Raw genomic sequence first — 24,109 nt, forward strand, 5'->3', positions numbered from 1 at the left:
TATTAAGCTTTTACAATTACAAATCACACAGAGAGAAAAACTACTCTACTCTGCTTTATACAACCTTACATAATATAATTTTGTGAATGTTAACACACACACATCTAGGCATTGTAAGAACCCACCATCCCAAGACATTACATATTTAGATTAAAACAGAACTTAATTTTCCTTAATTAAATTCTATAATATATAAAGAAGTGTACAGGATGTGATCTGGCATACAGATAAAGCAGTGATTGTGATCTAAGCAAGTCTTTTCCACAACAGTTCATCCAGTAATGTTGTTTTCCATAATTTTATCACACATCTGCAATTTCCTAATGCATCATTATTTACCACCATGGAATTTTCCATCCTCCACATAGGAAGTGATTCTTCACCCTCCCCCGCTTTTTGTACTCTCTGAATAAGGAAGCCAAATTCAGGGTTCTAATAAACTGTCCTGCACATCTGCATAGAATTGTGACTCTGAAATTGGCACCCTTGCTGTTTTATAGATGCAATTTTTCATGGCCAGAACTGATGTTTTTTTATGACAAAATACCCCCTTCCTTCACAAACTACATTCTGCAGTCTCCAGTGTACTTCTGAAGTTATTTGAAGCTACATCTGCAAATTGACTGAAGTTTTTCACTCTCAAAACAAGCTTTTTTTGTTTTGCTTTGTTTTTTTGTTTTTGTTTTTGGTTTGGTTTTGGTTTTGGTTTGTTTTTTTTTTTTTTTTTTTTTTTACAAACCACAAATTAGATATGTTATCAAGAACTCTGAAACTCGCAAACATCTCTTTTCTTCAAGAATTTAACATTTTGTACTAAAAGCACACTAGACTGGCTATTTCCTCTAACCACCAATACCTTGGAACATTTCCCAAATGGAACTTAGACTTTACATGCCAAATTTAAAATGGAGTCCTTTGCAGCAAGTGACACCCTACCACATTTATTAGGGCAGTGCCTGCATATTCTACATTTTTGGAAGTGGAAGCCTGAGCCCACATCTGTTTTACTGAAGCAGAGGGACATTGCCCAGTTTGCCACAGGGAGGTCTAAGCCCACACTGGGGAAATTCCCCACCCTCACATCCCCCATGCTCCCCCCTCAACCCTATCACTCTTCTGTGGGAACAAAAAAAAACCTGTGAAATGGATTGACTGGAAGCAGCAGCATTTTTCAGTGTTACTACCCAGATGATTACAGAATCTCAGAGCAAAGATGGAACATATCAGCAGAAAATCCTAGACTACTCACAAACTTTAATTCACTTTAGAACCATTGATTTTGCATTCCTGAAGTCCCAGAGAAATAATTCGTCAAATTATTGAAGCTTAAGGAAACTATTTCAGAGGCAGGTCTTTCGACCTCATATTGACAAGATACAGTAAATCTTCATATATTATACTATTTTTATATAGTTTATAAGGTTTTCATTACATGAATATGATGGCCACTGGATGACCACTTTCTAAAACAATGTTTTTTTCTTCTATCATCTAAAATTGGAATACTCTCTGTTTTCTTCCCAGGTTTGAAAGGCACTATTATTATGCTCTGGAAAATGAGTGAAAAGCGTACCAGTGAATTCAGCTGATACGCAGTGAAATGCTTCAAAAAACATTTTCTACGATTATTTGTAACCAGTTATGCAATCAAAACTTTATTGTCCAGTGTGAAAAAATGTATTGATGATTTTTTTTCCCCAATAATGTCACATGTTGCAGATTTTGAACAATTAGAAGCTTTTTCTTCTATTTATTTACATCGAATTCCATTAAATAAAAAGAACAATCAAGCTGAAGTCTTTATGTCAATATTTTAAGGTCACTTTCATTTATGTACAAATCTTTAGGTGGATTACCTCAGATTTATAAAATCAATAACTTTATTCAGCATTTGAACTCCAGCATTAGTGACCTCCTGCAGCTATCAAGAAATCCAATATAATATACAGCACAGAATACATTATCTTTGTTTTGTCACCTCTTACTGTGGAGTTTAAGCAAGTGTTATAGTTTTTTTAAAAATTTATTCTTGAGGAGAGATATGATAAAATTAGTTGGCCAGAGGAAATGTCTGCTAAAATTATGGATCCATTAGAATGCCTGCATAAGGAAGATAATATGAGAACATTTACTCAAGAATGATTCACAGGATACTGGCTTGAAAAATCAATCTTTACAAAGTAGAATTGAAAGTGATATTGATATGATTAGTGTTTTGAATCATGAGAGACAGATGCCTTTGAAAGTTAAAAAAAAATTAAAAGTAGGAAAAGCTTGGATTTTCAGACTTCATAATTGTCAGAGATTGTGAGCAAATATTTTGAAAGACAGCATCTTATAATCAGCTATGGATGACTTCTTGTATTTAACTTTAAAAAATTTATTTTAAACACCATTCATTAGAAGAAAATCATGCATGTTGATCTGTCTTCAGGCAGCACCCATTATAAATATATTAGCCAAAATTTGCTGGAAGAGGATTTTAAACTTCTTAAAACACATTCGACCCTGATGCTGAATGACAAAGTATCCACTTCACATTGATAATGCTGCTTTGACTCCAGCACTTTTATGCTACAGGCCAAGGTGTTTGATTCAACACCTGAAAAGCATTTTGTGTGCTGTCTACAGGCTGCTGTGATCCTGTCCAGCAGAATACTTACATTATTTCTCTGCAAAACGTGGATTGCTTTGTTGACATTGTTCAGAGCATGAACTCTTGTGGAGCCCTTTTCTTTTGCCTACAAAGAAAACAAACCAAACTTGACTGTCCAAAATCAGAATGTAGAGTACACTATATGTAACTCAAATCCTATACTACACCTGCAGTTTTCTATTTCATGACTTTATGAGAACAGAATATTAACATACACTGGGCTTATGCAGCTTCCCAACATGAAATAAAGTCAATTGTGAAACAAACTGGATCCACAGTTAGAAGGTAATTCTCAGTGAAGGAATCATTGAAATGCATATTCCTTCAGTGAAGAAATCATTGAATGCATATAATGCATTCTTTTTATCATGACTAATTGCCTTCTGCATGGCACAATATAAGAACATTGCTATGGATACCAAACAGATAGCATCAATTTGTTTAATATTTATGTACAAGTATAATATCTCTGGATTTTGATTCTCAATCTCCCAGCCTTCTTCTGAGAAGATGCTGTACTTACAAAGTCCAACCAGGAACACAATAGAAGCTATTAAAAAAACGTATATGACTGTATCACTTTAGAATTTCCATGTTAATAAGAGCAAGCAGTTCTCTCTTTTCAGACAAGTACAATCAGACAAGATGGACCATATGTATGACATTATAAAACCATTCTAATTCTACACATTAAATTCTATTCCAGCTAAAATCCAGATATCTAACAAACCCTGCCTCAGTCTTGTTTCTCTGTGCTGCACTTAGTAAGTGCATACAATAAAGTAGAATATTTTCACGTATATGACTTTCAATGTGTTAATATCTAAGTGTTACTGTCTAATACACCTCTCAGTCACAATGTTTCCTCAATTTCAAATGAAACTGAAATCTAGTCAGACCCCTAAAAATAATTTCCACAGTCCTCAGCAATGGCAAAGATTAGTGAATATCACCTACTACAGTTATCACAACATTAAGACTTCAATATATAATAAATATGTTACAAAACACATACAAGTTTTTGGCCTGTAAGGCATTCCAGGAGCTCCAGAAGTCTTCGTCCATCTCGAAAATCATTAAAAAGGTCTTCAATGTGACGTCTTCCATACTGAAATGAAACAATTGCTCTGGTTAGTTCAAATGCCAAAAATAATAATTAAAAAATAATTTAATATAATTATTTTAAAAAGACCAGAAAGCTGTAAAAAGCCAGTGTCAGAATATATATGGAATGTGAGACACAGAGTAAAAGAGGAAAATATATTTAAGCTCAAAAGGTTCTTTCACATACATCTGTCTTAAAAAGAGTTCTATCGTTTAAGAGACAACAATGCTTACTTTATTTCAAATACAGGTCATTATTTCAAACAAATAAACCACAACTAAATAATAATATATCTAGAAAACAAAGAAGACTTTGCAATTAGGGTGCAAATCAGGACAAAAACAAAAACAAAACAAGCAAAAACAAAAACAAAAGAAAAAACAAACAAAAACAAAAACAAAAACCAAACAAAAAACAAACAAACAAACAAACAAAGAGAAGAAAAGTTATTTGAAAAAAGCCACAAACAAGCAAGGAAAGAAACAAGAAAAAAACAAAAAACAAACATACAGAAAATTATATAAATTTTAAGTGTCTAGTAGGTGTTCCGCATGTCAGAAAAAACCTGGAAGCACACAGAGAGAGAGATGAGCCAGATTTACTCTAGTCAGGATCATAGAAACAGATCTGTGTCAATAGGGCATGGAATTGTACTGATTATGGCCTCACTTCTCTAAGGGGCTGACAGACAATTCACATTTTGAACTTTGCATTAGTGAAAGATGAAAGGCAATACTTGTGATTTTCCCCCATACAACAATGTTAAAAAAATCATTCTAAAATTCAAACCAATTTTCTGATCTGATGCTTTGATTAAAGCATGAAATATTAAAAATATCGACATAATTTTATAGTCTAGTCACTGAGCAACTTTTATGTGCACCTGTGATTTTTTAGATATTTTTGTATGCATGACAGCTATTGAGAAACACAATAAAAAGTAGCGATTATTTTGTGCCATGCAAATTATTTCCTGTGTCCACATCTTTTTTAATTTGTGAAGTTTGATGGATGCTTTGATTGATTTGAGAGGAAGTGTCTGTACTTCAATTTTCTAGAATTGGTGCCATGCTGACCTACATTGCTCATCTTCCATTTTTTCCACAGGACAATGTAAAATTGTGAATCTGTATTAAAAAGAAAACATTTGTTTTCCTGTCAGCAATGCTATTCTGGTACCCACTGTAATCCTCATTAAAACTAGCTGGGAATTTTATGAAAAACATATTTTGTTAGGAAGTACTAATCTCTTTGGAAGGTTACTTAGACAGAAGACAGAACTAAGGACAGTATCCAGAGCTAAATTAATTTTTCTCGTCAATACATATTTATGGGAACAGCACTGACTTCAGTGCTATTACCTATTCTGCCATCACCTTTCCCTCTGACTGCTCTTCTGAAGCAAAATCTCCTTTCAATCCCTTCATTTTTTGGTAAGGCTTTGTTTCTGTTTCATGGAACAAACAAATCCACATCACCAATTTTCTACAGCACTGGGAATCCTTGTTTTCTAGACAGTTTTCACACTGTGCACAAAGCATTCTAACTAAGCTAATTTCTATTTAACACACATGCTGCCACTTTATTAGATATCTGAAAATCAGTATTGAACAGATACATGTATGATTTACTTGCACTACTCAACAGCTTGAATTATCTGTTTAAGTAATAATACACAGCAACTCTATTTCCTGCCTCACATTCAGTCTGTGAAATGGTTTTATAAAAATGTTTTACATTACAAGATGAAAAATCACGTGCCATTATGCGAGTCAAGTCATGTACAGAATTCCTGAAGTTGTAGAACAAATTTAAAATTAAAACATGCAACTAAATCAGAGACCTTATTTTGTTCCCTAATCTTGCAGAACAAAAGTCATTTTTGCAGCGGGGAAACAGAAGATCTATGCACTTTAAATGAGATTTTTCACATTCTTTAGAAAGTTGGAGTGATCAATAGGCCCTTCTGTAACTATGTGACTATGAAAGAGTTGTGCCCATAATGCTACTGGATCCCTCTGGGAATATGAGCATAATGATATTTTGACAATAGAATATAATTAGATTGGTTTGTATCATACAAGAAAACTAGAACTAGCCTTCATAACTGCCTGCATCTCCATCGTTCCTCCTTTTTGCAGCATTTAAGCTATTCATAATGTTTATGTTGAAATCAATCTAGACAGGCAAAAATTCTGCTTAACAAATGATACGTTGTTTTGAGGGAGTTCTTTTTGATAAAGCTTTTAGAAAGAAAATAATGACACAGCAAATAAAGAAAATAAAGACACAGAAAAGAAAGCACAGTAGCATCCCCAGCAGGACATATTAATTACAAATGCATTACAAGTAAACCTTAAACCAAAAGTTCCATTGATTTTTTAGGGTCTTGGAAGCATACCTTCTATTAATCATAGCTAAAAATACACTAAGGCACCCTATATTACTTTCTAAACCTGAAGAAGTCTGCTGCTTTTCTGGCAATGGGGTAATTATGTCTTCTTCCTCAAACAGACAATGTCTTCACTGGATCAGAGTTGCAGTAAGTCCTGAGACACAAAGGGCTCCAAGTTGCATCAGGTAAATTTATCATGTTATTGGAAAGTGTCTGTTAACTCAAACTTTTGAAGACAGTGAAAAACCAAGCATGGCTTGGTTGCCAAACAAATGCTTAGTCATTTGTTTTAGAGTCTTGCTGATAAAAGGATTTTTACAAAGCTTTTTTAGGTTGTGATCTAAACCCACTGCCCTTTACCTAAGAGGAATGAAAATGTCCCAAAGACTCTCCTCTACCATTTGTTATGCGTGTTGATTTATTAATCACTCTATACTAAAAACTTATCCAAAACCTAAATTAAAAAACAAACAAACAAACAAACAAACAAACAAACAAAAAACCCAGAATAACTTCAGTCTGAATTGTTGGTTCTCATTCAATTGTCTCTCTTCAAAATCACAGTGATGGGAGAGATGGGGGAAACGAGAGAGTACAGGACACAGGAAGGACTAAAGATACTTAATGTGTAGCACAAGGTGACTTTCCACCAGAAGCAGAAATTCCTTCGTAGAGTAGAACAAAATTAAAATCTAAGATAAGACTTCGTTAAAATCTGAATGACTAGAAAGACTTGGGATTTAAGTATATGGCAGTTTTATATATAATTTTAATTTACTGTCTTTGAGCGAAATAAAGGTCAACACACAAACTTTTTTGGTGAACTGATAGAGGTGTTGGCTTCAACTGCTTATCTTTACACAACACAAGGGGACCTGAAGGAAATCCAAGGCATTTCTTTTAAAAGAAAATTAGCAAAAAAAAGAATTATACATAAGATAAGATTCTTGTTTTATTGTGGATTAAATTAACCCTCCAACTTAAATAATAACTGAAGAAATGAATTCACAAATTACAGTGGTATGGAAAAAAATCCCAAAACTACCCTACACAACACCATGGTCAACTACATAAGCCATAGTCTTAGAACTATGTGGTATTGTTCAAGTAACATGTGAGGAAAATGTGGACTTTGCAGTAAAGTCTCCCCCCAGGTGTTGTAAGGGAATGAAGCATACTTAGAGTATTCTGTGTAGTAACAACTGCATGTACATATTCTAGAATGCTTTCAGTATCAAGAAAAAATTATATCTTCAACATCTTCTTAACTCAGACAGCAATTTTATGCCAAAGAACATTATCTAAAAACCACAAAAGCTGGTGAAAAACAACAAAAAAAAGGAAAATCGGGAAATAGACTGAAATCAAGTGTTAATAGATAATGGCAGCTGCAATTTTTTTTTTTTTTGTTGTTTGAATACATTTAGGTATCTCAAAACATCAAGCTTCTTCCTACTTAACTCACTGTTGTCTACTTTCATTGTAATTCCTGTCTTCTTTCCAAGGACTCTATAATAGCCCTCATTGTCACTATGCAAATTTTACAAATAAATTTTATCAAACAACTAAATTATTTAATTAGCTTATTCATCAGATACATTATGGTGGAAGCTAACATTGTGGGAAGTATTACATGAAAAGCTGGTATTCTGTGGAAAGCTCTCTATTCAGAGCTACATGCAAGTATGTTAATATTGTTAAAGAAATACAGAGAGCATAATGAAATAATTAAAAAATAACTTGCTCAGAGAAGGCACAAAGACATCTGTTCATGAACATTGGCTCTCCAATGAGTTAAAACTCAAAACCAAATTGATTAGCATAAAACTGTTAGTGGTTATATTTTCGAATAAATTAACAGAGGCAAATTCTTCATTAAAGGAAAGTGGAGTAAAGGAAAAGGAAATAGGAAGGGGAGAGTTGGGAAAAGAGGGGAAAAGAAAGGAAGAGATGGTGATTGAGAGCAAATGTTGAGGTTTAAATGAGACCATGGAGAGGAAAAGAGGAAGTGGGATTGAAAGCATATCTTGACCCTAGAGGCACAGCTGTGGGAATGGCTGGCTAAAGCAATCACAAATGGGGGTTCTTTAAGGAAAGTTTTTGCTCCAACTTCCAGTGGACAGCTTCCCAGGCAGAATGGAAAGATTGATTAACTTACTGACTCTGTGGAAAGAAGTCTATGAGAAAGAAATGGGAAATCTTGTGATCAAGATCAGAGGCCCTGCCCCAGTCAGGCAGAGGAGAGGGATAACCAGGATTACTGGAGTGTGTGGATTCGAGAGCCTGGTGCATCAGCCCCACACTGGGCACCAGAAAGATCTGTTCTCTTCTCAGCTCAGTTTGCAACTAAGCCCCAAACAGCTGCTCTCTCACTTCCCCCATCCCAGCCACCCACAGCCCAGGGGAATGGGGTTTGGCATCTGTCAGTGGGTAGTGAGCAACTATTGTGGATCACTTGTTTTCCTTTGGATTCTCTTCCCCATTCCACTGGCAGGAGGAGGGAATGTGGAGTGAGCAAGCAGCTGCATAGTTCTTAGTTACCAGCTAGGCATAAACCAAAACAAGTCATAAATTTTTTCCCGCAAACATGAAGGGTACAAATGTACTTCTATTTCCTAAGATTCATAAACACTCAAAATTTCAAGCAATGATTCTATTATAACAGCTACAGTAAAATGCATGATAAAAAGAAGATTGAAACACTACTATTATTTCAAGTTCTTTAATAAGCATATATTTTTATTGTTTCCTAAAAATGTCATGTAATAGATATATTTTTACATTTTTTAAAGAAAAATTACAAAGGATAAAAACTTGGCTGAAGAAGACATCTTTGACTTTCCTTTTTGCAGACAAATACACACTTAGATTATACTTTTTGTTTGAGGCAGACTAGACTGTAAAAAGATAATTACAATAAGACAAGTTGGATGCTATTTCTTATGCATTTTACAGCATTATTGACTTATTATTATCAGTTCATATGGGAAATCTAGGAGCTGAAAATATCAGCAGATGGAGAGAGACAGAGAATAAATTAAAAGAGTAAAGGCACTCTATTGACAGGGAATTCAAGGTTCATCATGGCACTAGACAAAAGGTTTAAGGTTTTATTGGATGTATATAAGAAAGAGCAGCTTACAATAAAACTAACAGACACAGAAGCCTTTCAGCCTTTTAGGACAGGTAAACAACTGAGATTTGATCTTGGGACGAGACCTTTGACTCCACAAGGGACAGGAAACCTGGACTGCAGAGCTTGGAAGGGAGCTGCAATGCCTTCCATCTGTGCCCCAGCATGCAGGGCTGTGGAACAGAGAGGCAGATGTGCCCTGCAGTTTGGCCAGGACCTCAGAGTGCTGATTGATAATTAAAATACTTAAAAGACAAGGTACAATCCAGAAGGACATAAGCCATGAATCTTTATATAACTTTTTCAAGTAATTGTCTCAAGTTCAGTTTGTAAATCTCTAAATTTTGCTGAAAATATTTAAGTTTGAAAGAAATATAAACTTAGTTGGCTCACAGATGTTACCCTTAGTAAGTCTTTAAAGAGTCAGACTTTTCTTGCAGTCAAAATATTTGATGTCTCACTCTGTGAAACAATAAAGAAATGATATTGAACTACTCTCAACAGATCTTTTAAGTCAGTTTTAATAAAAGAAGGACTATAAATACTTGTTCTTGCTCTGCTAAAATATTAAAAGTTCAGTTTCTCTCCCCAACATCCTTACTTCTGGTTTGTTCAATTCTGCTGGGAAGTTTATCAAACTGACTGACATTTTCTTTCATTGATGCTGGATTACTATTACAGAAGAAAAGGATATTGTCACACTCCAGAGGGAACAAAGATGCACCAGGCATTGTTTAATTAGGCCTTAGGTTCATGGACTCATGAGAAGCACCCAACAATAACTTGCCAGTCACACCATCCTTCCTCCCTTCAGCATTTTTTTTTCCCTGTCAGAACATGGATGCAGCCCTTCTGCTGCAGCTGAAAATCTGTGTTGGTCAGCTGGAAGTCAAACACTGCATGAGCACTTTGCTTCCTTACTGTCAGGAATCCAGTGTTTCCCAGGCTTTATGGTAGATATCTCTTTTTTTTGCTCTCTAGCCTAATTTTTCAAGTAATTACATAGAGGAATAACTGATAGACATCAATGTTTTAGAAATGATTGCTACTGACCAACTGAGAGGAAGCTGCACAAGCCTCTTCTAAAGAAGCCACATTATTCTTCCAGTCAGAGAAGCAAATGTTCCTGTGCCTTCCAACAGAGGAACAACCACAATGCCTGCTGCAGGCCCAGAACACCCAACACTACCCTAAAAGAGGGATGTGGGGACAGGTCCTACCAATTGTCTGAAGGTAGTTCATGGACAGGACACACACTCCCAGACTAGGAGCTGGATTCATATAGAGACCCTGAAGTTTGGGAATGATACCAAAAGCCCCTGAGACTTCAGCTCTTGTAAAAGAACTTGTATTTTGTATCTTGTATTTTTCTCTCAGCACAATAATTCTAGTTTTCTAGTGTCATTACAGACAAGGACATTTGCATACACACAAGTTTCTGAGGAATACTCTGTTATGTGAATTCTAAAATAAATCAGAAAAATCTCATTTTAAGTGCCATAAATACCAAGAACAGAAACAGAGATACATTGACACACACAATTATGTTAGCATATATACCCCATTTCCTTAGCTCCCAGAGACTCACCTCTAAATTAAAAGTAATAAATGTGTAATTTTAAATATTTTAAAGGAGACAAAATTTCCGTTTAGCAAGCAGTGGTAATTCAAGGTTGGCATCTACTGCATTTCTTTTAAACAATACAAAGCTTACAGGGATATACAAAACAAATCTGGCAGCTGTCTTTTCCACCAGTTTAATCTAGCCAGAAAATGTTGTTGAAGCATTTCTTATTTTGCAGCATATGATGTTCAAGGCCATTAAGGACTTGATGACTGGCAATGGCATCAAAAGAAACCTGCTAGAAGTGGGAATGAACATACACTCAGCAAGTGCCTACAAGGTTTGAAGAGTGAGTTGTCAAATCAGAGTCAAGGACAGGAGCTCTTCTTTTGACAGGACAGTCAGCTCCATGCAATCTAATAATTGACTGCAGGGAAGTTGCTTTTCTTTTCAAGTATAAATATAATTATGTTCCCCACTCTGCAAAAACGAGCTATAAAGAAGAAACTTACCACAAACTAAAAACTAATTTTATTTTTAGTCTTATCTCAAACGTAACTTTCAGTAGAGGATAGAACGTTAATTATATTTACATGTTTGAGAATATCTGTATTGTTTTAATTTACAGCGTTTAGGTATTTTGGGGGCTCTAGTGGGTAGAGTTTCAACAATATTTTTAAACAATAGGAGTCGAAGAGATTAAAAAGCAGGGTTTTGGAAAGGAAGTTCCAGCTCACTTACAAGTGGAGAAACACAAACTGTATCTAGAAGATGCCAAGTGCAACAATTTTGGCCAGAATTCTCATTTAAGAGAAGAGCGCGAATATTTGTTATTCATGAATATTTGTTATTCAAGTAAATTTTTTTCCTGCACATTATTATTTTGTTATTATAAAACTGAATAAAACTGAATAAAAGGGAGTATCCTGTCTTGATGAAAATAACAAGCTTTAGTGCAAAACCTCAGAGAGTAGAGAAAGATTCTGAAGTTTTTGCCTGTTGTCTTACTGGTGTTCTGCATCTTAGAGAACAGCTTAATTTTTATGCAAAGAGATCCAGGATACATAGCACATACTGTGTTTCCTCACATATGAAGATGCCCTTTCTGAGTTAGGATTCTCCTCTTATGATAGACAGGCTTTAGCATTACTTTTTTATCAGCTTAGAGCTTGAATCTTGTCTGCACAGAAGAGAGAAGGTTTATAAAGATGAAGTGGAATTCTAACATTTTATTTTGGAATCCCTTCAGATACATAATCTCATCTTTGAGAATAAATAAAATAGACAAACCTCTTCTACTCTCTATATTTGTAATAGGCAAATAGTCAAGCTTCTAAATAGGTGCAACTGTAATCAGAAAAGCAACAGCAATTTTCATGAATAAGAAAATAAAAAAACAAATACCCTATTTATAAAACACTGCTATTACTTGAATTACATGTTCTATATAAACAAGAGACAATCTTGAACAGCTCTCCTCTGATGAGGATGTGAAACAGGCAAATGTGATGTATTATTTGAACAAAAGCTTTGAATGAAACTCAGTTTGACTCTATACAATGGCTCAAATACTTGGTAACTCCATTTGTGTGTTTGGAAAGTGGTGGCACTGCCCACCAAAACAGAGAAAGCACCTTGGACAACTGGGTAAACTAAGTCATTGTAGGCCATCATCCAATTTGTTTGATTTGACATCATCCATTAAAGTACAAAAGGCAAGATATTTCCTGTCGTGCTTCTATTTCCACTAATTATTGTTTAGGTTTTTTTGGTTTTTGTTTTTTGGGTTTTTTTGTCTTACGTTAACATGTCTTGATGAGGAAGCACCTGACTCTTATTTTAACAAAAATCATAAAAGGATAATGAAAGGGAAGTGGGGTCTCATACAGAAAATAAAATAAGTAATGAAATTATGTATTTAGTCTTTTTCAGTGAGCAGTCATCCTGAAGAACAAACACAGTTTCATAGACAAATAAAAAATAAACTCTTCATTTATCTGAGATAGCACTGCTTGCAAATATTTTTTTTCTTCCAGACCTATATTCATTGTCTCAGCTGAACCTTTAGTACTGACTGTAAGTGGATGACTCACCCTCTGTCCTAAAGAGTCACAAATATTTAATCAAACTTACTGCATTTTCTGACACACACACTCCTGTCACCTTGTTACATGGAATAGTTAAATAAATTATTATTTTAAATATTGACATCTGTAGCAATTGTAAAATCTATGCCACCATATCTGAGCTTGCTGGTGATCATTTTCACTTGGTGAAAAAGAAAGGCCAGTGTATGTTTATTCCGAGTGAAGGTTTCTCTGTTAACTGCTGTTCTGTGTCGAAGCCCAGCTGAGCAGGAGGAATCACTGCATGCACTGCAACCAAGAGCTGTTCTGGCACTTCCCCTACAACCACTGTTCGTATTCCCAACAAGCTTGTTTGCAGTAAATGGGATATTAATTTAAATGACATGCTTAAAAGAGCGAGTATACCTCCTCTGTTGAGCTCAGGCAGGAGTTTAAAATAGATTATTCCACTTTTTTTTCCCACCTGGAGAAGTCAAGCATAACTTTAGAGACTGAAAATCTGCCTATAAAACATGGCTAAAAGGATACAGGTTTTCAATGCAGTCTATTCCTTGGCTTAATTTTATTTATATATCAAAATATATTGTTCATTATCTAAATGTGAGAAATTGAATTGGTTTCTATTAAAAAAAATAAAAATTGAACCCAACAATTTTTTGAACTAATAACAAAAAATCAGTAGTCTGCTACAGAGCAATCTTCTATGTGTAAAAATTCAAGACATTCAGAATGAAATCCTAGAAAGAAAAAGCAGCAAGAGGACGGTATTTGCATGGGAACAGTAGAACATTTTAAGACACAGTGAAACAGGAGAAAAGAACAGAAGACTTCTAATTCAAATGTACATGTATGGCAGCCCATACTGACCACAGGCCACCCAGGACGAGCTGTGAGTGCAGCACCACCATTGCTCGAGGCTGCAGCAATGCTGATCTCTGTGACAACCATTCTCTTACTGCCAGACACACCAGTCTGCTCCTCATTTCACATTCATTCTATTTCACAGAAGTCATGAGGCCTATTTTCAGATTTTATAAATGGCCAAAAGCATTTTATAACTGTGTTTTACATTATCTGATTATATATGCCCATTACTCTAGTGCTCTTTAAAACCTCAGGTTTTATTCCCCCACATTGGTACCAATATTGTGATCTGGTATGCCCAGGATGTTGGGAAGAAGGAAAAAAAAAAAGGAAAAAAGGATCTTTGTTACTTCTCCACATAATATTTTTTTCTATTTTTCTCTTAGAGTGCTCTTAATGTCAATAATGTATGCAGGCAATATATATTTTACATAATTTTCTTACATTGAAAAGAATATAAATTTTCCATTTTTCTTTCTCCACAACTCATCAAACCACAAATAATTGTTTATGTGGCAAATAAACACAATATTAGAAGACATCTCTTGACTAGATGCTGAGTGGATATTTCTATTAGTTCTGCACATTATTGTCTGTAAACAGGTTCAACATATTTGTTATGTTTAACATGGTAAGTTGCTGTGCTTAAGCCACTAGCAGGTAGCATGCACATGCACCTTAAATCACCACAACTAATTTTGGTAGCCTACCAAAAACGACTGGCACATGCTTATTTTGTAATATCTGGCGATAAATGACATAGAATCTCAAGGCAATTTATGTAACAACTTGCATTTGTGATTCTGGATCCCTTTTCATAATTAATAAAAATAGCAACATAAGATGAATTTCTCTTTAAAAGCAATCATTAAAAAATGACTGTAGCAGAGTGAATAAGGAAGAAATAATTAGATTTTAGCTTGTATTTTAGTTGCATTTTCTGTGTTAATAACTTATGAATGGCTCTAGAAATCTGTTTATCTTTTTGTTGGATTATACCATGCTGTGCCCATCAGTTAACCATATATTTATATACACATATACATGCACATATATAACTGATAATGTAGGATTTAATTTTAATCTGAATTGTTTATATGTCATTCTTATAAAAGTAGTGCAGTGAAAAATGTAGCACTTACCCTGAAACTATACAAAGGAAACAGATGACCACCAACCATTCTAGAAATACATAACAGCAGCCTAAAGACAGTGTAATGAACCAGCACCCAAGCACTGACAACTATCTGAACATGGAAAACCATATGTAACACCAGAGCTTGGGGAAGATGGTTTTGACTTCCTGAATTGAAGCCCACACAGCTCAGTCCCAGAGACTCAAATCTGCATCCATCAGGGCTCAGAGTGTGACATAGAACTCACAGGATCATAAAATGCAAGTTTGACCAGTGGAGTTCCACATATGCTCTGCAGATCTTTCCATCTTTCAAAATTAGAACCACTTTCTGAAGCTGAGAAAATATTATCCCCAAAGACATCCTTGAATGCATAAAGGAAGGCAGCAAAAGAGAATAGACATGGGACAACTCTATTTTTCCTTTCAAAAATTTCATTCAACAATTTTTAAGAGAAAACTTAGACATGAAGTTTTAGAAAAATACTTAGAGCTGAATCTTTTTTTAGAAGTGAGGGCAACACCCTCACTCCAGATGGCACCACCCTCTCACTGCCATTTGCCTATAGAACAGTATCTCCAGCATCAATGATGATGTTTTGAGTCGTACAAATTCTCACACCTTAAGTGCCCAGGGTACACAAAGAGGAACCCCTGTAGCATTGATTTGCCTGGGCGAGTTCCCAGGGGCTGGTCCTGAGCAGCCTGCAGGCCACACATCATTCCTGCCAGGACTAATGCATAAAGGGACACTGTGTCTGACTCAGCACACTCTTCCCAGAATTACTGGGCCTTCGGGAAGTAGCTATGCAAATATCAGCACAATGTATGGATGGTGTGTGGACATGATGTATGTAACACTGAGAGGTTACTGCAGGTTACACAATGCATGAGTTCACACAATTCATGCAGTTCACTCAACTGCTGCTATGAATGTTAATCAGATATTTGGTCTCCAATCCACATCAGGACTAATTAAAAAGTGTTATTTACTGTAGAGTGTAGGCTTGCTCAGGCAACTGCCTGACATTAATCAGCCCTTGAATGCTGGAATTTGAATCAAAAATATGCAAAAAATTTATGAGTAATGCAGTTTTGTTTAGCGTCACACACTATTAAATCAATGAGGACTAAATGAGCCTTTATGCAAAGATACTTACAAAATAAACAACTGGTTTTCTGGAGTTCATTACTGCTTTCAAAATTTTCTGTTATTGTCAAAGTCAGGACATTTTTCATGAAAGTTCAGGAATTGTTGCTGGTTTACTCCTACTAAATTATTTAAGCTCCATAGAAAGACACACATAATGATCTGGGGACAATTTTCACCTTGAGATTTCCATTTTTCCCGGAACAGAATCAAATTTTGTACAAATTCTGAAGTATTTACAGCAGTTTTATTAATTTTCTTGAGTACTATGGTATTTCTAGTTTAAAGCTCTTTTATATGAGGACAGATATTTTAATAGAGTCTAAAGCAATAGAATGGGGAGTAATAATTTTAAACTAAAAGAGGGAACATTTAGATTAGATTTAAGGAAGATTTTCTTTTACATTTATGGTGGTAAAACACTGGAACAGGTCATGTGATGGATGTCCCATCTCTGGAAACTTTCAAGGTCAGACTGGACAGGGCTCTGAGACACATGGCTTACTGGGAGATATCCCTGGTGGGAACTAGATGACCTTAAAAGATCCCTTTCAACCCAAATCCTTCTATGAATCTACAGCACCGGAATAACCTGAACATAAGTCCCATCCAAGAGGGAGTTCTGCTATGACAGTGTCCTGGTTTCCACAGGGTCGAGTTAATTAATTTCTCCTCCGTAGCTGTTACAGTGCTGTGTTTTGGATTAGGAATGAGAATGGTGTTGATAACACACTGATGTTTTGGGTTGTGCTAAGTCATGTTTATCCTAAGTCAAAGACTCTTCTTTTTGCCTCATGCTCTGCCAGGGAGAAGGTCAGCAAAAGAAACTGGGAGGGAGCACAGCTGGGACAGGTGACCCAGAAAGCCAATTGTGTCCTAGGTTGCATCCCAAGGTGTGGGCAGCAGGTCAAGGAGGTGCCCAAGGGATATTCCACACCACAGACTGTCATGCCCCCTATATAAACCAGGGGGAGTTACCCAGAAGCGTGGTTGATCTGGTTTCATGAAGGTGGAGTCCTTACTGGATTTTCATGTGCTATAGTTCTAAATAAAGTTTGTGGAAACATGAACACAAATATTTAAATAGACTTCATACTTATTATTTTCAGTTCCACTCAAAAGAATAGAAATTTGTGAAACAATAAATCAGAAAAAAAAATTGTAGAATGCATAAAAATGATCATAAGTGCAATAATTAAGAGTATAAATAGATTATATAAAGAAACTACAACAGAACTTATTTTAAAATCATGTTTATTTGCTTTTAATTCGCTCAAATGACTCTACAATAAAATGAAAAGAGATCAGTAATCAGCTATGCATTTTGAAATATATATATATATATTTATTATCAATACCTGGTTATTCATTCAAATATGTGTTCTCCTTCTTAAATTTTTTTTGTTCACTGACATTTCAGGAAAACTGTATCACAAGAGTTCCAGTGAAAGCTTGATTTTGAGTAGACTGTAAATCATTTTAAAACTCATACATTTAAATGCATGGGAACAAAATATTTTGCAGTAATCTACCTTATGTTAATTAAGCCCTCCTTTAAATTACTATAATGTTCATAATCAAAGTTCACAATTTTCAAAATTGAATGGTCCATATGTGCTGCCTCGGCTAAAAAAGTTATGCTGAGTAGACTTCTAATTAGACAGCTATGAGATTATATAGTGCTTCAGACTCTTAAAGGATCTTTCTCTACACAGCTAAGTACAATCTTAAAATCTCCTTAATGTCCATGTGGCTTCAGATCCATGCAGAAGGCATGGTCAGACTCACTTAATGGAAAGAGAAGACTAGGTAACTTAGCACTGTAAAAACACAGAATCCAGAAACCAGCAGAACAAGGGACTTGTCAGTCTTCTTCCAACAAGACAAAAGGACCTTAAAGATCATCTGGTTCCAGCCCCCTGCTGTGGACATGGATACCTTCCACCAGACCAGGTGGCTTAGAACCCCATTCAACTTGGCCTTGTACACCTGCAGGGATGGACCATCTACAACTTCTCTGAGAAACCTGGTCCAGTGCCTCACCACTCTCACAGTGTTTTGTTCCCAATATCCAATGTCAATCTACTCTACTTCAGCTAAGACCATTCCCCCCTTGTCCTATCACTACATGCCCTTGTGAAAAGTCCCCTCTCCACCTTTCCTGTAGGCTCCCTTCAGGTGCTGGAAGGCCACAATTAGGTCATCCCAAAGTCTTATCTTTTTCAGGCTGAACAATTCTCTAGCCTTTCATTGTGGGAGAAGTGATCTAGCCCTCTGATCATCTTGGTAGCCTCTTTTGGATTCCCTCCAACAGATTGATGTCATTCCTGTGCTGAGAACCCCAAAGCTGGATGCAGCTCTGCAAGTGGGGACTCAGCAGAGCAGAGCAGAGGGGCAGCATCACCTCCCTTGTCCTGCTGGCCACAGGGCTTTGGGTGCAGCCCAGGACATGTTTGGCTTTCTGGGCTTCAAATGCACACAGCTGGCTCATGCCCAGCCTCTCACCCACCAGCACTCTCTCAAGTCCTTCACTGCAGGGCTGCTCTAGATTTGTTCATCCCTCAGCCTGGATTGACACAAGGGGTTGCCTCAGCACACCTGCAGCACCTTGCACTTGAACTTGTTAAATTTCATGAGATTCCCATTGTCCCACTTCTCAGGCTCATCCAGGTCTTCCTGGATGGCATCCTCATCTTCAGGTGTGTCAACTGCACCACTCAGCTTGAGGTCATCTGCAAATCTGCTGAGGGTGCATTCAATCCCTTTGTCTGTGTCATTAATGAAGATATGAAATAGCATTTGTCCACTAAAAGAAGCTGGAGTGGCCTGGGATAAAGGCCACGTGGCAGTTGCACATGCAGAAGGATGTGTTCCTTCACCCAGGAGTCAGCAAAGCTGTGGAACCTGTTGCCAACAGAAGGCTGCAGATGCTAAGAATCTTATTAAGTACCAAAAAACAAGTGGTCTGTGAGAAAGTCTGTGAGTTGCAACTGTCAGAGACTGTCAGATTACGGGAAAAAACCAAATCCTGATGCCCTTGCTCTAATGATATATGTTTCCTTAATCTTCTGCTTTTGGACATTGCTGAACACAGGATACTCAGAACAACAACCCTTGTTTCTCCATATATTTTTTCTATATTTGTAAAGACCAAGTTAAATCTGCAGCTGACTGCAGTTTTTAGATATGGGTCCTGACCTGATTTTGGCACAGCACACCTTTACTTGTGTCCTTCAAACTGCCTTTGAGGATGTCATGTTTAGGGATCACATATAGCTTTTTCAGTACATATATTCCAGTGCCCCAGCAAAATCAATCTTGAATACTGCATTTCCTTTGACAAACATCTAATCTGTCAGAACATCTAACATGTTCACATTTTTATTTCTAATTTTCAACAGCTTCTCAAACCAAAATAAATTGAGAAAATGTCTTATTTTGAGTTTTTTAAAAAAATCAGTAGTTTTCAAATAGGCAACCAAAATTAAAGTTTCACTGCTAGATCTCCAATATACACCACAGTAATTAATTTTAACCTTCTAATTATTTTGTTTAATGGAGCCAAAATATAGCACTTAAAAAAAAACGCAAAAAAACCCCCTTTATCTTACTAAATAGGAAATCGTAATGCAAAAATGGCATCTTGGAATCTGAGTATTCTCAAATCTGTAGTACTAAATTGTAAGGAATTATAAATATTCACATTTACATAATTATTTGAAAATCTTTTACAGCAAACTACTGTGCCAACCTCCTTCTTGAAAGCATGATCTTGAAACTTGAGGTATTAAGTAGCTGAAAATAATCAAGGGTAAAAATTCTAAGTTTTTATGCCATTCCTCCCATCCTGAAGTTGTCTCAAATATGGTATCTGAGTATCTATTCTATTCAGTAATCATTCAGAGAGAAGGAGACTGTGAAAGACATTGCTTTTGTTCACCCTATGAGTGCTAACAAATTAATATTACCTATTATGAGGCTTTGAAGAATATAATTATAAATTTCAACTGTTTGTGCCAATGCCTCTTGAAGACAAACTTCCCTCACAGCTACTAATTGGCAATATCAAAGTGCTTCAGAAGAAAGCATCCCTTCTACACAAAAGCCCTCTCCCCCTCCAGAAACCACCTACAACATCACAGTGTTCATCAATCAGTGGAAAAGAAATATATTGCCAGCCAGCATTTTAATTTCTACAAGAAACAGCCCACCAGCATGCAACAGCCAAACAAACCAAACCAAACCAAAACAAAAAAAGGAAGAAAACAAGGAATCAGAGACTTTGATTTGTTTGGAAATTACTGCAACAGACAAGGCTCTCCTGGGCACATTGTGATACCTTTCTGACAGATAAGCACTAGCTGTGTAAGGATATCGTGTAAGGATAGTTACATGCATGGTGCTACAGCATAATCATACAGATGTTTAATCAGCCTTTATTAGTATTAGCATTTTCTAGTAAGCCTCTGGCATCTGAAGACTTCAAAGAGTACAACCATATTTTCCTGTGCTCAGAACATGTGCACAAGAAGCAATGATCACTGTCTTGAAAAGTCAAAAATCTAATTTCAAATAGCATGAGTTTCCCCATGGCTTGCTTTTCTTTGATGGAAGCATATATTCCTGAAGTCCAGCTTTTGGCCTTATGCTCCTGTCAGTACTGAGAATACTGTTTGCAAGTAAGAGGCATACTGGGATGATGATGATGATTCCAAGACAGATGCATGAAGGATCCTTTATCAGCAACTGCAAGAAATCAGCATGTTTTCTCTTGGATAGGAACTCATTCCAGTTTGAAGTTGAAAGCTTGCACAAAATATTTTTATTAGAGTCTCTTTTTAAGTTAAGGCATAGAAATATCTTTACAACCTGAACACATTAATAGAGTCTCACTGATCTTTCTCTTTTTTTTTCTATAGAAGCTCATATAACCTGAGTGAGAGAGTGAAATATTATGGTTCATGGCTTGAATATTGTTATGAAAGACTTTTGGCCCATTATGGCAAAATTGAATAAAGAAACTGCAATGACCAAAGCCCACCCCTCTCAGAATAAGCCTCCTGACTGGAAGTTTAGACTGTGAGTTAAGCCACCATGCAGACACTTGAGAGAAAAGAAAAGTGATGCTATGGTCCATTTATCTCAGGTCTAGGGAGAAGTAAACAAGGCTGAGGGAGAAGAATGTATTCACAAGAAAGCCAAACCCAGAAGCTGCCCTGGGTTCATGGCATGGGAATCCATAATCCACAGGCTCATCTGCCGAGGCCAGGCTTGCACAGACTCCCCAAAGACAAGGGAGGAGAGTTTTGGGGATGTGGTGTAACCTTTGGTCAGAGGCAATGAACACCCATCCTCCCCTACACAAACTAGCCCAGGTGTAAAATTCAACACTCCAGGAAGGCCACGTGGGACATTCACATGAGAGGCAGCTGAGGAGGTGCCATAAACCATCAAAGAACCCCAAAGCACCCCCCAGATTCATCCCTGAGGCCTTGCACCCAAGGACTGCATGTGATGCAAAGTGATGCTGCAGACCCAGAGTCTGTTGCCAGAACCACTGGCAAACTTGTCTCCCCAGGGGAGGCACCTGGCATTCCCACCTGGCCTGAACACATATTAATCCACTGAACTCTACGTTTTGTGGAAATCTCACCACAGAGAAGACCAGAAGAAAAGGATCAACAGGACATCATCAGGATCCATGGAGCAGTGATATTTTCTACTTAATCTATCTCTGTCATTCTCTTTCTGTCTCCCTCACCACCTCTTTTGCTATTGCTATCTATCTCTTTCTCTCTACCTCACATTTACTGCTAAATACAATCCACACTATTGGCTTTGGCATGTGGCATTGGTCTCCTTTACACTTGAATTTGGGGAGAAGCACCTCCCCAGTAATTTTAATAATCGCATCTTTAAAACCTATAAAAGTTCTGACCCTGCAAAAGATGCTACACTTGTTTAACTATATAATTTCCTGTAGAGGAAAGGCTGTACCTGCCTTTAGAACAAGACACCCCAACAAACATTATTTTTCTGCTTGATAGGGAAAATAATGCCAAGGTTTATGCTATTTTCAATAGTATGGCTTATCATAACCTTTTATTTTGTCTGTATATTGCTTCTGTCTGAAGTTCTGTCTTATATAGCCCACAGCTACTTCATTGTGCCTTAATGATGTAATAGAAATTGAATTCACTGCACAGATATAATAAATATTATTAATTTTCCTCCTTTTTTGATTCAGCTTTTTTTTTTTTTTTTTTTTTTTGAGTCTGTGGCTTGTTTTTTTGACTGAAAAAAGGCCCATACTATTTTTATGGGATATAAATTATTTATAAAGATGCAAAAATACAGCCTGAATTTTTGTTTTTTTTTTTTTTTTCTCCCCCAAACATTTATCAACTTCTTAGTATTGCTACTAAAAGAAGACAGCTTTGTCCTATTCTTAAGTTTACTGAGAAGAGCTTCAAAAAACAATGATGGATTAAATAAAAATTCAAAATGCCCAATTTCACAGATGTTTCTTTACCTTAAATTCACATTTTTATAGTAAGACATTAAAATGCACATAATACCCGTTCATGTCTTATACTACAGTGTTAGGATCCACCAGGGTATATTTTGGAAGAATGTATGTCTGCACCTCAAATGCACAGAAAGCTTTCTTGGGTCATCAACATTTGCAGTGTGCATTAAAGGACTACTAAAACACATCCTGGAGAGTCCTCATAGCATTAAATATATCTACTTAGAGGAAAAGTAGGTTAAACACTCACAAAACTACACTTCTATTACTAAGACCAATTCCCACATCACTTGAAAGCAGCATAATATCTTTTCAGGCCAAGTTTCATTTTATAAATGGAAAGTGAAACCTAACCTATTCTCTGTGGAGGGCTCTTCTGAAGATAACATCAAATTCACCCTCACATTTTTTACTTCAATATTATGATGGCCATGTAAACTGGATCTGTAAATTACATGGGAAAATCCTAATATGGCTGGGTGTCTTAGTATAATTTTTATGCACTTGAAAGAGTTTAAAAGCTGTGTGTTTGGATCCCCAGCAGAGGACCATGTGGATAAAATGAGTTGTAGAATCCCCACCTTCAGGGAATTCAAGTGATTCAAAAACCCCACACTAATTAACGTCTTCTCCCACCAGACACCTGATATGGCCTGGTCCCTGGACCTTGAACTCAGGTGCCTCAGCAGATGGGCAGCTCAGACTCCTAATATGGCAATCCTCTTTTTAGACAGCAGAATAGAGAACTAAAAAAAAAAAAAACAAAAAAAACCCCAAAACAACAACAACAACAACAACAAAAAAAAACAACAAAAAAAAACCCAAACAAACAAACAAAAAAAACCAAAACCAACCAAACAAAAAAACCTATATATAAATAAATGATATATAATTTATAAAGAACTAAGAAATACTAATGGATCTGCAGACAAAAGAAAAACATTTTAGGGATTACCATGAAAAGTGGGAAGGTAATGAGTTGTGTATAGATTAACTGAAGAATTGCATTTTAAAATCATAGAAAACTGAATATTTCAAGGGATTTTAAAATAAAAAGTGTTTCTGGATTGTTTTCTTCCAATATTTCTTTAAATTTATGAGAAAATATATATATTTTATTGGTCTGAATAGTCTTTCTTCCTCTGTTCCCATCCATGACAGTTTATGAAGCAAATATCCATTATATGAATACTTTGCTTCTGAGAAATTCAAAATGCTTTAAAATTCCTTCTGTGCAAAACCTGGAGGTAATTGGACCTTTAAATTCAGAACTTAAAATACTCAGCAAACCGAAATTATGAATATTTTTGACTAGGTGAGGAGAAAGGCATTTTCCCTATTGTCTGGCTGAATCAAATGCTACTTGTGATGGTGATAAAGTTTCTTAGACAAAAATAAAGAATATCCTTCAGCTTTCTTCTATATGCGGCAGCTCCTTTCAGATTGGCCTGTTTGTAACATCTTAACCTAAAAAGTTAACTAAACAGTAAA

The 24,109-nt window shown here is 36.1% G+C and overlaps 1 protein-coding gene across 14 annotated transcripts in view; it reads right to left on the reverse strand.

Moving 5' to 3' along the window:
• Window positions 1–24,109, reverse strand: part of DMD (dystrophin) — a 1,142,416-nt gene that overhangs the window by 777,482 nt on the left and 340,825 nt on the right. For all 14 annotated transcript variants that reach the window (XM_088160350.1, XM_088160356.1, XM_088160354.1 and 11 more), the window contains exons 3-4: window positions 3,672–3,764; window positions 2,664–2,741 (exon numbers count right to left, since the gene is read on the reverse strand). In XM_088160350.1, coding sequence (XP_088016476.1) covers window positions 2,664–2,741; window positions 3,672–3,764 — 171 coding nt within the window. The remainder of the gene's footprint in view (window positions 1–2,663; window positions 2,742–3,671; window positions 3,765–24,109) is intronic.

This window comes from Sturnus vulgaris, chromosome 2, assembly GCF_052056855.1.
Source record: "Sturnus vulgaris isolate bStuVul1 chromosome 2, bStuVul1.hap1, whole genome shotgun sequence".
Lineage (NCBI taxonomy): Eukaryota > Metazoa > Chordata > Aves > Passeriformes > Sturnidae > Sturnus > Sturnus vulgaris.